At 46.1% G+C, this 17,431-nt stretch overlaps 1 protein-coding gene across 3 annotated transcripts in view; it reads left to right on the top strand.

Moving 5' to 3' along the window:
• Nucleotides 1–17,431, top strand: part of LOC135258829 (IQ motif and SEC7 domain-containing protein 3-like) — a 113,317-nt gene that overhangs the window by 76,006 nt on the left and 19,880 nt on the right. For all 3 annotated transcript variants that reach the window (XM_064342446.1, XM_064342448.1, XM_064342447.1), the window contains 3 exons: nt 1,757–1,918; nt 8,045–8,167; nt 15,759–15,925. In XM_064342446.1, the coding sequence (XP_064198516.1) occupies nt 1,757–1,918; nt 8,045–8,167; nt 15,759–15,925 (452 nt within the window). The remainder of the gene's footprint in view (nt 1–1,756; nt 1,919–8,044; nt 8,168–15,758; nt 15,926–17,431) is intronic.

Raw genomic sequence — 17,431 nt, 5'->3', positions numbered from 1 at the left:
GAAGGTGAGAAGGACAGAGGAGCTTGTTTGCTTTCTCGTGGCTGTGAACCTGAACCGCGGAACACCCCAGAGGCGTGGCGGGGGGTCCGCTAATATCTACGGCCCAGGGGACCCCAGCCGCCATCTTGGACAGACCGTTCTGTTCTTTTTCACCTCCTCTCTCTCTCTTGCCTAATTGATCCCCTTTACCATGGCCCACCTGAACCCTGAAACTGCAATATTTGGATTAATTATTAGGCTTCTGCGAGCGCTCCTGCGAGCGCTACGCTAGCCTCCCGCGAGCGCTACTCTACGCTAGCCTCCCGCAAGCGCTACGCTAGTCTCCCGCGAGCGCTGCGCTAGTCTCCCGCGAGCGCTGCGCTAGCCTCCCGTGAGCGCTACGCTACGCTAGTCTCCCGCGACCGCTACGCTAGTCTCCCGCGACCGCTACGCTAGCCTCCCGCGAACGCTACGCTAGCCTCCCGCGAGCCCGGCCGCACGTGTCCCTCTTATGTAAGGGAACGCGCTAACGAGCGGAGGACGGGGAGCGTGCGTTAAGCTCTCACATTCGCCACGGCATGATCCCGCGGCGCGTGGGTAATGTGGCTATAAATAGAGCAGTCAGATTAACCGTAGGTCTGGGGAGGGAAGCTAACGTGTTTCAGCGAGTCATTTTCCCCATGCGCCTCCGCGCGCACACACGTAAACAATATCACTTTGGACAGATATTCGCTTGGAGCAGAATTCCTTGTTATTCGGGAGAAAAAGAAGAAATTTACATTGTACTTGTGTACTGTGGTCTGTGTGGGTCAGGTTATTATTTTATTTCTGTTGTTCCATCTGCTTCTTGTTTTTTGGGTTTTGAATGTATTTATTTATTTTTGAAAATCTGAACCAGGAGCAGTTTACACTGAGAGCCATTTTGAGTTACACTCAAGTGCTAAAAGAGTCAATTGTAAGTCTGCGAGCATCACGATTCTCTCCTGTGGGGTGCTGCTTTAATTATTGTTAATGAATGTAATAATGTGAGAAGGCATGCATATTAATGTGTCACAGCCCGTGTATTTCACAAAATGGGTGGTCCAAACTCCAGAGTTATGTTGTCTCATTGGTGGATATTGCAAGTCTTAAATAATTCCATTATTTCATGGCAGTGCACTAATGCTAGTGTGTGTCTTATCCAACATTAGCACAACCCCTGCCTTTATAATCTGCACGGTATCTTCCACTGAAAGGCCTGTTGTAGGATTTATTTACATTTTTTTTCACCTGCTTTCTTCCAAAAACTTGACCCTCGCTGCATCTGCTTTGCCCCTGCTACGATTGGTCAGAGCCTTAAAAGGAATTATGGATGGACTCTGAGAATGGGGTAAAGGCTTACGGTTTCCACGTTCTCATAGAATGTTCTTCCCCAAAGATGGTTTCATTTTATTCGACTAGGGGGAAGGGGTACCTCCTTAAATAAGCACGTTTTCCGGAATGGCCACTGGCCCATAATTCATTTAAACTTTCAGATATCTGGAGAGGTATCCAGCACTACCGCCCTACCGTCAGGCTTGCACTAGAGTCAGACTCTGACCAATCACGCCAGTGTAGGGCGTGTAACACGGATTTCCCACCCTGGGTGAGGGACGTGGAACACCGCGTGAAAGCTCATTGGCTGCGTCCCGTCCCGTTCCTCTGTCCTGATTGGAGCGTGATGGGGGGCCGAGCGTTGTGGGGCAAGGGCACTCACCTCTCTCTCTCTCTCTCTCTCTCTCTTTGTGGTCCCTTGCAGGAACCCGGACAAAGGCATCCAGTTCCTCATCTCCCGCGGCTTCATCCCGGACACGCCCATAGGCGTGGCCCACTTCCTGCTGCAGAGGAAGGGCCTGAGCCGGCAGATGATCGGCGAGTTCCTCGGCAACAGCAAGAAGCAGTTCAACAGGGACGTCCTGGAGTAAGTTCCGTCAGCGTATCCGAGCAACCGCGCGCTCACGGCACCGCGTGCCAGATCAGTGCTCTCGCTCCCTGCTTCCTTCAGCCACTCTGACCTCAGGTCACTGCAGAGGAAGAAACTCAGATAATGAGCCATGAACCGTGGAAAAGAGGCCATTTTGGAAACAAGCACTTTTAACGTAACATAACATAGCTCAACACAAGACAACACAATATAACACAACAATGGTGACAAGCGGCCATTTAGCCCAACAATGCTCTGCATTTTCCAGCCACTGAAGGGTACCAAGTGCACACCGTTTACCTCCGCACTAGATAGTATGTGGCACCGTGTCAAGCCTGGTCTTGAAAACCCCTAGAGTTTCTACCTCTATAACATGAAGCTACTCCACACAGTGACTACTCTCTGTGTGAAAAAATACTTCTCAATGAGGAATTTACCTTTTAATAAATCCCATGTATGCCCCCTCGTTCTACTTTCATGTGTACGGCATCTTTGCGGTAAAAAGTTACATTTTCGAACATAAATGAGAAAACCACCCCCAACGTGTTTTAGCAGTGAACGTAACATTTTTGTGTGCAGTGCTGAAGCTCAGCTGTTTGTTTTCCTCCGTGTTTGTTTGGCCTCGGTGAGCCTAGACAAATCAGAAGCAGATGTTAATTGGCATTCACCAGAAGCTGAGCCCAGCGCCACAGGCTGCACAGGGAAATGTGCCGTTGCATAAAGCATACGCACAATCAAGTGGTAAAATCAGGGCCAGCACAGTGTCTTCTCTCCATCATTTAGAGGAGGAACAGAGGTGGAACACAGTGTTTGTACAGTATAAGTGTATATGTGTGTGTGTGTGTGTGTGTGTGTGTGTGTGTATGTGTGTGTGTGAGTGTGTGCGTTTAAGATCAATGAAGAAAAAGAAAGAATTGGACAGTGAAGAGTGAGAGAAAGTCGCTGCTCTGGAAACCAAGTTAGGGTCCATGAAAATTCCTGTACTGTGTAGATTTTTACTGTGTCATCTACGTGTTGCTCTTGTAAGATCCCCTGATGTACTACGCGTGATGTTCTTATGCTTGCAATGCATTTCTACCTGGATCTCACTCGTAGCCCCTGCAAGGCATCTTAACAGGACATCCCAGGATACCCAATAAGACCTTGGAAGTAAGCAAGACTTTTTTCACTTTTTGAGTAATACTATCATTATTTAACCCCCCATTAGGGAAGCTCCAGGTGCATCTCTGAAGCGCTCTGCGGGTACGGTGCTATCATCACCGTCTCTGCCGGCGAAAGCCGCTTTTCCAGGGTGCCGTGCTTATAATTGATTTCCTGCCCTGTCGCTGTCAGACAGCACTTGTGCCTCCTCTTCCTCACTCGGAAAAGGAGGGAGTGATTGGCAGCTGCCGTGGTTACACCGGGCCCAGGGCGTTATTTCTCCTGCATCCTCTGGGGGGCTTTGTGGGTTTTCCAATCTCTGACATAATGGAGAATAACTGGTTCCAGGTCAGGGGGCACCCTTATCGGCCACGTATTACCAAACCCTGGTGAAATGGTACCTGATAGCCTTAATTCTCAGGTGGGGGTGCCCCCATATTGAATTGCGGCCCCATGCAGTGGAGGGCACGGAGGGCTTTAGATCACCCACGTCACCCCGAAAATAATTACAAGCGCGCCCAGTGAAAGCAGAGGTTTTCTTGAAGTGTATCGAAGTGCATTTCAAACCGGGATCTAAAGAGGCTTTTTGACAGTCGGTGAAGCATCTCATCTCATCTTGTCTTATAGCATGTTATCAGCAAAATATGTGTCTGTGTTTGCCTTACGTAAGCTTGCACTTTGGAGGTTATGCAATCACACTGGTAGACGGAATAGGGAACCCGTTCAGGTGTAACAGCAGTAGCTCACCTGGGGTTTTCAGTCAGATGCTTATAAGCTCACGTTTCCTGTGGTACTAATGATGCTATGACATCGCGTGCGAGTGTGTGTGTGTGTTTGTGTGTGTGTGGAGCTGCACACTAAAAACAGGGTGTACCACGGACCAGCAGCCTGAAACAGGCCACTGCACTCTACCTCTCCACATTTCCTCTCTCCCACTCTCTTTCTCTCTCCACCTCTCTCTGCACCCTCCTTCTCTACCTTTCTCTGTCCTCTTCTCCCTGTGTCTTAGTTCTCCATCTCACCCGCTCTCAAGACGAACGCACCCCAGTCGCTTGCTCGAACACTCTGTTAAACACACACCGGTCTGGAAAAAGGACGACTCAGCATTTCAGGAAAAAAGGCCTGTTGGCTTCCCAGAGGTGGCATCCTGAACATACACGGTGCTGCTGTCAGACATTTTTATCCTTTAACTCATCTGTCAGTTTCACCGGAACAAAGGAATACGCTTCAGCAGTCTGTCCTCTGGTTCAACCGATCGCCTTTCTCATTTAAACCTTTGGAGCGAGCATCTACGAGAGAGCATTTCCAGGCTTGCGCTGTCTGCTCCGCTCTTGTTGATTGGGGGAAAAAAAAGGGATGTTTCATTAGCTTGCAATTTCCTCATTAGTCCCTTCCTGCAAACGCCGTTCCATCTGGTTGGCTGTTTCCCCCAGCCGGTTGGTTGCCGTGCGCACGTAATCAGAGCGCTCAGTGTAAACGCGACAACGTTAGAACAAACGCACGCATTCGCCAAACGTGCTGATTAGCTAATCAGGCCAGGTATGGCCCCCAGGGGGGGGCTCTGACGCCAGTTAGGCAAATTGAAAATCACGCGCCCCCCCCCCCCGAGGTTCTCGTTAGATTCACGACCGCGCGAAACGGTGGGAGCAAGAGAGCGAGCGAGAGAAATAGCGAGAGAGAGAGAGAGCCATCCGTCAGCTAACAGCCGATACGTGTGGCTTTTACTGCCCAACCCCCCCCCCGCCCCCTTACCCCTGCTCACTGCTGCAATATCTTTCATCATTTATACCATCTTTGCTCTGGAGCACCCCCCAATGCAGCATCTAATGTAAAGTGCGGTTTGAGGAATGAACAGTCCGCTCGACAGGGAGCTCCACTCTCCCATCTCTCAGCTCTACATTCCTGTGGGCTGTTTTACTTCTCTCTGCCGATGGCCTCTCTATCGCTGCACAGGGCCAGAGATATTCATTTAACAGATACCCCCCTCCCCCTCTCACCATTCTCATTTTACAAATGATGTTATGGTTTCCTGATTGTACCTCACACGGTTGTCGCATTTTTAAAAAAAAACCTGTACATTTTATGCCATGACACTAAGCATCATAGTATATAGTGTTTAGCTGCTGAGCTAAAATGTGACAAACACATTTTAACTCCCAACAATTTATCTGTAGGCCTTGCACTAGCCAGACTCTACAGTCGTGTGTAAGTGTATGTGAGTGAGTTCAGATGGCAGTTATTGTGTGGGGGGATTAAATCATTTTCTGAAGAGAGATGAGAGATATTGATTGGCTCTACTGCAACTCATCTGAGCAGAAAGAAAGCTTGAACAGAATGTTCTGCCCTTCTCTGCTACTTCCTTGCTCATTGCACAAGCCCTCACACGCGCGTATACTCGCGCACACAAAGAGTGAGTTCATCACCATAGAAACAGACGGTTCAGACGGTCTCACCCACTGCGAAGTTCTCAAACTTTGCAGCGTTCGCCAACGACACAGCGTTCAACATCTCCGAGGCTTCGCCAACAACACAGGGGCTTTGTGTTCAGTCACAGACCTCCATGTTTTTCCAGCTCAGTATTACATTACATTACATTACAGGCATTTGGCAGACGCTCTTATCCAGAGCGACGTACAACAAAGTGTATAACCATAACCAGGAACAAGTATGACGAAACCCCTAGAGAGAAGTACCGGTCCAAGTGCAGGGAACAACCGCATAGTTCAACTTGGACCCTGAAGGTTAAACTGATTAACACTAAACACAACGAGAACGGCAACAGTATTATGCAGGCTCTGCGACAGTAAGGTTTAGAGGCAGCCACCAACGTGATATCCTACCGCCTGAACACAGCAGAACAGGTACAACACACTCATGTACACACACACACACACACACGCTTCATGTTAGAGTTTGGCTGTGTCTGTATAATCTGGGCCCCACTGTGGCACGCTGTGGCCTGGGGGGCAGGGGGTGGGGGCAGCCCTGAGCCCTAAAAACGACACGCCAGGGCGGAGAGGATCTCTGGTCGCAGGTACGGCTGCGTTCGTGCGTCCGCCGGCTGTCACTCTTCTTGATCCCTCTGGGTGACAGGTCTCAGTCTTTGTTCTGTTTCCCCCTGCACCACTGCCCATAGAGTGCGCCCACGCCTCCCCGACAGCCATTTACAGAACAGGCATGCAGACTCCCTCTCATTCAGCTGAGGGGTTTCATTCAGATAGACAGATAGACGGATGAACAGATCGATAGATTACAGCTCTCTGTTTGCGGGGTGCGTTGCATGCTCATTGTTGTGTGATTGCAAATGCCTAGTCGTATCAAAAAAGACATTTTCTTTCTCGCGTCCTCTGGCCGTACGAGTAAATTATATCTGACTGTGGAATAACAGCGCGTAAGGTTGATACACTGGCTTAGATTTATTCAGTAATAAACTACAGCGCGTTGCATCCAGTGTGAACGGCTCAAATTCCACACGCGGCTTGTTTGTGCTGTGAGTGTTTTCTTCAATGACACATTCGCCTTGACAAAATGACAATAATTAAATCAACGATAATTGACGGTAATTACTGTTATTTCAAAGAATGATTTTTTTTTTCTGCTCAGAATTGGCTTGGATTACTGAAATTATCCACATTACCCCAGTGCCAACAGCCACAGCATGTCCATTTCCACAATTTAAATGTCTTGGTTTTTAAATTTAAATGCTAACACACTTTTAAGACATTCACTCATGGTTACATAATATGAAAACATAAGTAGACTGACTAAATGTGCGAGTAACCTGAGTTTCAGTCAGTAAACCCGAGAGCTATTTTCATATTATATGATGCTGTGTTTTTCAGGCTCATTCAGGCTTCCGAGAGCAGATTTTCTGATGAGATGCCGTCTTTCGCAACATCGGCTGTGTTTAAGGGCTACTTGCTGTCGCACATCATCCCTTCAATAGAGTAAAAATGTCTACCAAAAACAAATGTGAAAAGCCTAATTACAAATTTGTGAAAGATGTCTACTAGGGATGTACAGAGACATTGTTATCTATAGCTGCATCTGTTCCACAAAATAATTTATATTCATTTATATTCGGGGGGGATAGTTTCCAAAAGATTGTCAGCTGGACAGTTGATCTGTTTATCTTGTTATTGAATAAAGGCAATAAATGCTAATTGTTATTCAGTAAACACATCTGTCAATGTATTGAGAAATGCATTTTAAATGAAACCAGTTACTCAGATACATTTCTGTGCTTTCCCTTTCCGTTCACTGTTCACTTTCCCAGAATATCTTCTTTAAATCATTGCTCAATTTTGGGAAGGGGGGGTGGGAAAAAAAAATCTGTATTCAGTGCATTATCTGTGAATTATGGCGGCTAATTTGAAGCCTTTCCTGTGATCATTATCAACAGACAATTTAGGAGGTGGAATCTGAGCCGTTTGTCACTGAGCTGGCAGCGTGAAGGCTTGATTTTAAGAGGCTCTAATCAGGGCTGTGAGATCGTCCCAAACTGTGATAAAAGTTCAATCGTGGCCTGGGAGGAATATCCCGGGAAACCTGCGGCAAAATCAGGACTTTGGTGAACGCTTTTGGACTTTTTGGGGTGGGCACTTACTGCAGGAACACCTCTGACATGGACTGAGCACGTCTTAGACGCCTTAAAACCTTTTTTTTTTTTTAAACCTCCTGTTCCCCGTCCGTTTTAAGACGCTGAATTAGGCCGAAACACGCAAAAACATGTCTCTCTTGTCACCGTCCTAAACTGATTAAAGAAAATGTCGAAAAAGAGTAACGTCGCCTAGATGTTTATTAAAAATGTTCTATTAGAGTAAGTGCCTCTGTCCTCCTTACGATTTGCAATTGCTTTGACACCTCGCGCACCAATCTGTTACTTTTTATTTTTGTTTTGGACCATTATTTCTGACGCATCACTGAACCCTTTAGCCCCGCTTCTCCTCTCATTGCTTCCTCCTCCCTTCCCTCTCTCTCCAGCTGCGTGGTGGACGAGATGGATTTTTCCGGAATGGAGCTGGACGAGGCCCTGCGGAAGTTCCAGGCCCACATCCGGGTCCAGGGCGAGGCCCAGAAGGTGGAGAGGCTCATCGAGGCCTTCAGGTGGGTGAGGAGACAGCCTCCGTTTGGTCTCGCGCCCTCGGCACCCCCCCACCCCCGCCCCCACAACTGCCCTACAACCTCTGGTCTCTTACATTGACGTCATGGGAGCAGGCAGGAGGGATAATTGAGGGCGTTTGGTCACATTCCCAGTGTAGCGCAGCTAACTTGCAGTAGTGCTCTGGTGGACTCTAAATTGCCTCTAGGCGTCAGTGTGTGAGTTAATGGTGTGTGTGCCATGCGATGGATTTGCGACCTGTCCAGGGTGTGTTCCCGCCTCTGGCCCAATGCATGCTGGGATAGGCTCCAGTGACCCTGACCAGAAATAAGTGGGTTACATGGCGGATGGATGGATGGATGGATAATGTTGCTTTTCACGTCTGATACCGTTGCTCATACTGAGCAGATGAACACATTTATGCTTCTCTTGCTTTGTAAGTCGATCTGGATAACAGCTTCTGCTAAAAGAGTCTAATGTAATGAGGCCCCCCCACCCCACCCCCCCCTCAGCCCGTGAGATTTGGAACATTCTCACTCAGTGGGACTTGCCCTAGATCGGTCGATGTTATTCGAGGACGGGTGTCACATTCGTCAGGACATATTTAAAACCGACTCACTGCACTGCTGAGTCACAGTACCCCACAGTCTACTCGACAATGGTGATCAATGCATTTCAGTCATTTCGCCTCCCTTTAAACAGCTAGCCTAGCCGCGGCGTGCGCACATCTTCCCCACCGCTTCCTTTCTGCATCGAGTAGCACTGAGACAAACATCCGATAAGAAAGCGCAGCTGGTTTAAAAATAATTCTGGGTTATATAACCACAGCCTCTCTCTCCCGCCCCCCCCTCCCCCCCAGCCTCTGCTGCCTTTGATGTCTCTGTTTAAAAAAAAAAAAAAAAAAGCACTCGAGAGCCCAGAAATGAAAAAAAAAATCGGCCAATAGGAGCGGGGCCTGTCCTCTAATGAACGCTCCATATGTTTGTGCTTTCAGGCGGAAACTCCATGTTTATTTTGCCGAAAACGTCTCTGAAATTCGGCGGTGTGCCGGGAACACCTCAGCTGTTCGTCGGCGTCGTTCGCCTCGGTAAACATTATGTAAAAATATTGATTATGCAGCGCCGCGGTGTAGGCGAATTTAATGGTGAGAAGCGGCTCATTAATTATTTGCCTGAAATCGTGAAACATGCCAGGAACAGTATTTCCCACAGAGGAGGGCTCTTTTCAATCAGAAACAGGAGCACATGCATAAGTCATTAACCTGAAATGCGTCTCTTCTTAGAGCACGCAATTCACTTTGATCAACTCGAGTAGTTTCCGGAACTCAAGGTTCGCACTTGGATGCAGTAAGTAGGATGCTGTGTTGATTTCCGTTGCTTTCTTGACTTTCTCAGGATTAATCACCGAAGCGAGTAATTGCTCAGAAAATGGCAGCTGTAGCACGCATAAACAATGAGGTGTCTGCTGTTATAACTCACCCGCTTAACGAAGGAGGAGCTCTGAGAAGTGTGCATGTGAAATACACACGCGTAGAGTAAGTTTTGAAGTATGCTCTGAGAAGTGTGCATGTGAAATACACACGCGTAGAGTAAGTTTTGAAGTATGCTCTGAGAAGTGTGGATGTGAAATACACACGTTTAGAGTAAGGTTTGAAGTACGCTCTGAGAAGTGTGGATGTGAAATACACACGTTTAGAGTAAGGTTTGAAGTATGCTCTGAGAAGTGTGGATGTGAAATACACACGCGTAGAGTAAGTTTTGAAGTATGCTCTGAGAAGTGTGGATGTGCAATACACATGTTTAGAGTAAGTTTTGAAGTATGCTCTGAGAAGTGTGGATGTGAAATACACATGATTGAAGTGAGGTTTGAAGTATTCTCTGAGAAGTGTGGATGTGAAATACACACGATTGAAGTGAGGTTTGAAGTATTCTCTGAGAAGTGTGGATGTGAAATACACACATTTTGAGTAAGGTTTTAAGGACGCTCTGAGACGTATGCGTAGGAAATCTCCTTGTGTACTGGAGACCTCTGCCAGCTGTAAATCACACTGACCTGCCTTCCCCATCTGAGACCTCTGCTCAGACCCAGCGAGGGCAAACGTGCCCTCCAGAGAGCACGTGCTGCTGGCCTCTGGAATGTTATTCACAAGGCTAACGGGCAGCAGCCGAGCCGCACACGCACGCGCGCTCCGGTCCCTTAAACTGCCAGCCTTTAAGATTTAACATCCTGGGGAATGATTCACAACAACGGCGATGCTGACCATCTCATTTTCCACTCCGGAACTACGGCGGAATTAGTTTAATTTTTTTAACTGCTCCATGCCCCCCCCCCCCGGCCCCCCCCCTCGATCACAAATCCCTTGACCGTTCCCCTGATCAAGATTCCATCTGAAGCAAATAATCTCTGAAGACCGCTTCACCTTGTTTTGAGTTAAATTTTCTCCACGGTGATCGTGGGGAGGAGGGGACAGAGATAGCTGGGGGGGGGGGGAGACATGGTTTTTTGCGTGTGATAGGAGTGCATTAATCATGGGCTGCTGGACCATAACACACGTGTGGTAATGTGCTTCCCCACGGGTGGCTAGTGTTTGATTGAAAAACCTGAAAGAGGTTCTTCCTTCACACCTATTATGGTGACTCACTACACACACTGATCATTCGTTTGGCTCGACGGATTCAAGGGCCAGATCAAATTAAAACTCAGTCCACAGGCTAATGATGAATAATAGTAACCTGTATGCTTTTTATTTTATTAAACTCATACAATAGCCATAAATGTCATGTGAGCATGTTGTTATACATGTGCACCAGCAAGTGTATTATTTATTCCTAGATCCAGCAGCAGTAGCTGTGACATAATGAATAAATAAAATGGCCATTATGTAAACTGTTCTTTGGTTTTGATCTTTTTTCAGTTCAGTTGCAGTTGTTATGAAATCAGGCTCTTGAAGTTAACTAAATTTTCTTTTTTTATGCCAAAAATCATTTTCATTTTGACTTTCATTTGTCTGAACAAGTGAACTGTCTTCACACTAAGAATGAACAAGCTCCTTTTTATAACTTTCACTGTACGCATTTCATTACTCTACACAGTCATCTTTTACTGGAGAGTTACAGTAACTTTGGGATTTGAGTCATATCAGAATTTTCAGACATTTTCATCTCAGTAAATCACAGACCATTATGAAGAAAAGGCCTTTGGGAAGAGGACTTTCTTCAAATATGTACTTCTATCCTCAGTCAAAATTGTCTTTGTTTTCAGTATGGTAAATTGTTTCCAGTGGCCATACAGCTGCCAAATGTTTACTGTGATATATGCTTGCATACAATGCTGACAACCAAATTGTGACGAATAGTCGTTCGACATCTGTTTCTCAGCTTCTCTCATTTGCTGAAATCAACACTGGGACACTGATGAAACGGCTTCGACGCCGTCTCACCACAAATCATTCCTCTTTGTCCCAGGATTCCTTCAAGTGTACACAGTAAAATCAGCTCTTTCAGAGTACATACAGTATGATCCCTGTTGGACTCATATGTACTCCATTTAGAGTTGAATTGACTCTCCGCATTTTACCGTGTACATATTGGCTGATTTTTTTATTTTTCATTTTAATTTATGACTGTAACATGTCTATCATTACCATTAGCGAGAATATTCTCCGTGTGCCACCGGCATACAGAGTGACGCATGCGCTTAAAGCACTCAGAAGCCGAACGTCGTGTCTGTGTTCGCGAGAACGGGTGAAAACCGAACGTTGTCATTGGCTGTTAGGGGAACAGAGGCGCCCCCACGTCGCGGAACGGAGAGGTAGAAACCCGCTCCTAATGAGGCGTTTTGGCGGTGCGGCGAAGCGTAATGAGGCGGGGGATCGCGGGGCTCTGTCGGCGGATGAGTGGGAGGCTGGCGTCTTGCGAACACGTCGCCGCGCGGTGCTGAGATGATGTCGTGAGTGGTGGAGAGAACACGAGAGCCGAGGCCGGGGGTGGGGTGGGGGGAGGGGGGAGGGGGCGGGGGAGGGGGAGGGGGGGGCGCACGAGTTATGTCACATCTCCGCGATTGCTCGTCCCCGGCCCCCTGTCAGCGATCTCCGCGGGAAACAGGAATCTGTTCTTCTGCTGTAACTGTATGTGAGAACGAGTGTGTGGGTCTGTGTGTGTGTGTGTGTGTGTGTATGGGCATGTTTTAATATCTTTGTGAGAACCAAATGTCCCCACAAGGATAGAAAGATGAGGAAAACTACACCAGATGGGGACCTTTTGCTGGTCCCCACAAGTTCAAGAGGCAGTTTTATGGTTAGGACTTAGGGTTAGGGTTAGGGTTACAATTAGGTTAAGGTTAGGGTTAAGGTTAGGCATGTGGTGTTTGGGGTTAGGGTTAGGGTTAGAGGTTACGGAATGAATGTAAGTCAATGGGAAGTCCTCACAAGTATAGCAATACAAACGTGTGTGTGTGTGTGTGCGCGTGTGCATGTGCGTGTTTGTACAGTAGCTGTGCTGCAATCATAGGCGCTATCAAAACCCATATGAAGGATAAACGAATTACAACAAATAGCAAAGAAACCTTTTCCAGTCTAGCAAACAGAGAAAACGTCTTATAGAGAGTTAGCTAGAACACTTTTAAATGCAGAAAAAAAGCACACAGCTTTTCCTGCATTATCTCGCATTTTTTGTTCAGACGAGTTTAAGGTCTCTGTATCAGATTGAGTAGAGGCTATGGAAGACTGAGCGTATGTATAATTAAAGTTTTTTTTCTTTCTACCCCCGTGGGCTATTCCAGGGTGATCTAGGGACTGTTGAAAAGCGTGGGATGTCAGAGCAAGGTTAAGTTCTGCTCTGTTAGTCATTTTTGGCAGATTTCCATTCACTCCTCCAGTTCACATATAAAATTGTTCGAAAGTTTCAGAATTTTAATATATTAAATACCTCTATTTTAAATAACTTGCTCTTAAAAAATGTATGCATCCGGAGAGTGAAGAGACATCTCATCGACTGTGTAAATATTTAACTGGATATGTCATCTTATCAAACTGCTTTATGAATTATAGAATATTTGTAACACTTGAACTACATGCCATAAAAAGCCTGCATAACTAATAGGCATGATAGTTGTCATGGCCAGTGTTGTCATAAAACTGCCATTTTGAATTTAAACAGTTATTTGCCGCATACATTATGACAGAATTGTAATATAATTCATATTATGCTGTTATGACGATGCTTATAACAGTGCTATGTATGCTTTATAGCATATAGCAAAGAGTTACCAAATATATAATCAAATATATTCATCTGACATGAAATATCATTTGCATATAGCAGTTCCCTTGAACATAAATGAGACTTTATTGAGCAGTAACTGGAAAGAAGAAACACTGTGCGTGTAATGACTGTCTCAGCCCCCCAGGAAGTCATAGTCTAACCCCTAAGCCCTTTCATTTGGACACCATTATGACTTAGCTTCCGTCTGACGAGGTGACTTGCCTTAATTTAATGTACCTTGTTAGAAAAATAAGTTCTTCAGCAAATGCTGTGGAACATATAGAGATTCTACTGTGTATATGTATGAGAAGCTCACATTTCTCGCTTCAGTCCACTGATCTATTGCACACAGTGGGGAAGATTGATTGCCTTAGCGTGCTTTCACACGACAAGCGAAATTTTCACAATTTTACTATTTGCTTTTTTGGTAAAGTGTCATAGACAAATTCCTAGATGGGACAAAGCGGATTTCTTTCGGAGATGATGATTCAGAATTTAAGTTGTTTGAAGATAATTCCTTGTAGTTATTGGAGGAAATATGAAGGAACCCCCACAATTCCTTGGGGCATCCCATTTCCTTTTATGTCCTTTTAAGTGTGCAATTTCTTTGACTCTTGTTCCGCACTGTTCAACATTTCTTATGGAACCGCTTTCCTGCAGTCTTCATTGATTTTTCCATTGATATTTTGTAGTTGCCAATTGCTCTTTTATGCTTTCATATCCCCAGAAGCTGAACGATGCTTATTATCATTCTTACTACATTTTTCTCCTGTGGTTTTTCTAGGCCACTTCAGATGTGCCAAAATTGCAGAGGTGAAATAATAATAATAATAATAATAATAAATGTGAAGTAGCCAGTGTGAAAGCCTTAGCTTCAGCAAGTTATCTGGTTCACATGAATATAGCAAAGTAAAATCACATTACAACCAGCATTGGTACATTACAGGAGCTTGGGAGGAAGACATTAACAGACACATTTTCACTGAAAATTACAGCCCTGGTTCAGCCAATTAGCTCATAGATTTCTGATAGCTGTCAAGATAATTGACCAGTTTGCATTCCCAGTGTAAAAGACCTAGATTCACCTTGATTCTGTTTCAAGCTTGATAAGACTGGCAAATGAGAAAAATGCTCAAATTTGTTTAATTTGATGTATTTGATGTAAATGTACTCGAATCAATTCTAGAAAACAGCTGACAAAATATTTCCGAGCTTAACACCAAAAGCCTCCTAGTACTTGTCAGTTGTTGCAAAATCTGTCATTGACTAGAGATTTGCATCTCCTTATGGGTAAGCTTTCATCTAGTCTGACTCATAGGATATAGACTGTGGGTATAAGCCTGCCATTGGCCGACTATTTCAGTCGGAATTCTCCTCCCCTTCCACTGTCTGAGTGTTTCCGTCTTCACGGGCACCGTCGCTGCATCCTGGGCTTAGCGCCGCCCAAGACGATTGTGATTGGTTTAAAGAAATACAAACAAGCCAGAGCGTTTTTTTCCCCCTATATCGGAATGATAATGGTTTGAGTCAGACCTTTCTCCAGCGCTGGCACAGCGCTGAAACGAAGTGTGGAGATAGGTCTGGCTATGCGAGACTAGTTTTCATCTAACTGACAGCAGTCAAATTCAACAAAAAATTTTAGAGCATTGGAATTTTTTCCTTTAGTCGAATGTGTGACATTCCTAGCTGCCCGTTTTTAATTACATGGCCCTGCTGCAGGTTCTATTTTTTCACCTAACTATCTCTGAACACAAGAGAACAAGTTGGCTCGTTTGAAATCAACATTTCCCATCACACACAAGAAAAAAAAACTAACTGACATGTCGTTGATGGACATTTTAATTTAGTGCCCCATTTATCTGACACACACTCACACTACACTGAGCCAACAAGTGATCAATGAATTAAACGGCACACTGTCATTCTTCTCTTGAGCCTGTTTCAGTAGTAATTGAACTCTTAACTGAAAAGATAGCCACTGCTAACTGAAGGATCACCTGACTCACAGCTGGAATTGGCGGTTCTGGCGACCCCCTGGTGGTGTAAAACTGAAATGCATGTCAAAATGTGAACCCGGTCATTTCTCTGCTGCCAAAGCCCAAGCATGACTCCGTACTCCTTCCAATCACCTTCACTGTACCTCCTCTTCACATCGACTTACCGACCTGCTCTTCCCACTACCTGTACCCTCCTCTTCCACATCGACCTTCACCTGTACTCTGCTCTTCCACATCGACCTTCACCTGTACCCTCCTCTTCCACATCGACCTTCACCTGTACCCTCCTCTTCCACATCGACCTTCACCTGTACCCTCCTCCTCTTCTGTTCCCACAGCCAGCGCTACTGCATGTGCAACCCCGATGTGGTGCAGCAGTTCCACAACCCCGACACCATCTTCATCCTGGCCTTCGCCATCATCCTCCTCAACACGGACATGTACAGCCCCAACATCAAACCGGACCGCAAGATGATGCTGGAGGACTTCATCCGCAACCTGAGAGGTGAGTCTTTCCTCAAGAATGTTCAGAAGGAGTGGGCGTTATATGAGTTGCAGGCTCCTGATTGTTTTTTTTCTGATCGGGATCAAATCGTAAGAAAAACGTTGGGTTGTGACGTCGCAACTCGCAAGGTATGAGATGCCATTCTGAACCGATCCGACTGGTCTACAGGCTCCTGATTATTTTTTGACGTGTCAAAAAAAATTTGGACACAGTCGGCATGAATTCATCAGGTGTGAGAGGTCACGCGAGCCGGTCCTGTGTTTCACTTCCCATTGACCAATCAGGAGGCGGCTCTGTGTATGACGTTTTGCCCCCTGTGCTTTTTGCCGACTGTAACGGCATCCGATCCGGTCGGGAGCTCGTATAGTCTATGCCGTCATTTGTCCGGCTGTCACGACCTGAACCTCATTAAGTGTGAGAGGGCACCGGACTCTCGACATCACAGCCCGTGAGAAAATCGTACAAAGTATTCCCGCCTGAAGGAAGCAGACGTCGCTCTCGACAGCCATTCAGTCACCTTATTCAGCTAATTGGCTAATCATGGCTGCAAGCGGTTTAGTGGAACGATGCAAGCGCTGGCGATATTAATGGTGGATTGTGGTGCAAATCAAAAACGTGTTGGAGACAATTATCCCTCTCGGGAAACATCTCTTGACTATTCACACTTTGACATTTGATGGAATTTGTCAAATGTGAGCCAGCCGCCGTAGACTGAGCCTGTATTATGTCTAGAGGAAGCATGGCAGAGAGCCAATCAGAGCTTGTAGGCTGTACGTGACATCACAGAGCAGCCCTGCGGCTAAGACCGAACTATTTCAATCACTTTGAAGCAATGCCACACGTAGGAATTCAGCTTTGAGGCCAGGTTGATTTGAGTGTGTGTGTGTGTGTGTAGGTTTGTTTGTGTGTATGTGGGAGTGTATGTGTGTTTGTATACACTTCGAGATTGTTTAAAACTAGCGAAAGCGTCCCGGCTCCTCGTATCCGCGAACAGCCCCATCTTTCAAGATCGCATGTTTTATTTTGTTTGAATTTACTTCTTTAACTGAATTTGCTTCACGCAGAGCTGGCACAGACGCAGTGTGGGTACATTCCCGTTTGAAGTGGGGAGAGACGCATTCGGCTACCGTAACCGAATAAAGATGATTTTGGTTTTTTTTGCCCACGCGTCCCGGTGCTGACACCACAGAGGGATGCTTCACTATGCTGCTTTTCTAGAGGGAGGAGCGTGACAGTGGCTTGTATAGCGCAGGCTAATGAGAGAATGCAGGGTACCGGCTGGGCACTGTTAGGGATATTCTCATCGTGCCTGGTGTGTGTAGACGCTCTGTGTCACGTCCAGACAGTAATGGTATTACAGCACAGAACATCTGAATTCTAATTTTATGGGTTTGTATTGCTAACTAAGCGAGCTGAGGGGAATTCTGAATTCAAATTTAGATGGTTGGTCTTACTAAATAGTTATCCCGTCGTATGCTTTCCCTAGTATCTTAATCTTCTCATATT

This window comes from Anguilla rostrata, chromosome 7 (genome assembly GCF_018555375.3).
Source record: "Anguilla rostrata isolate EN2019 chromosome 7, ASM1855537v3, whole genome shotgun sequence".
Lineage (NCBI taxonomy): Eukaryota > Metazoa > Chordata > Actinopteri > Anguilliformes > Anguillidae > Anguilla > Anguilla rostrata.
This window is presented reverse-complemented; position numbering and strand designations above follow the sequence as displayed.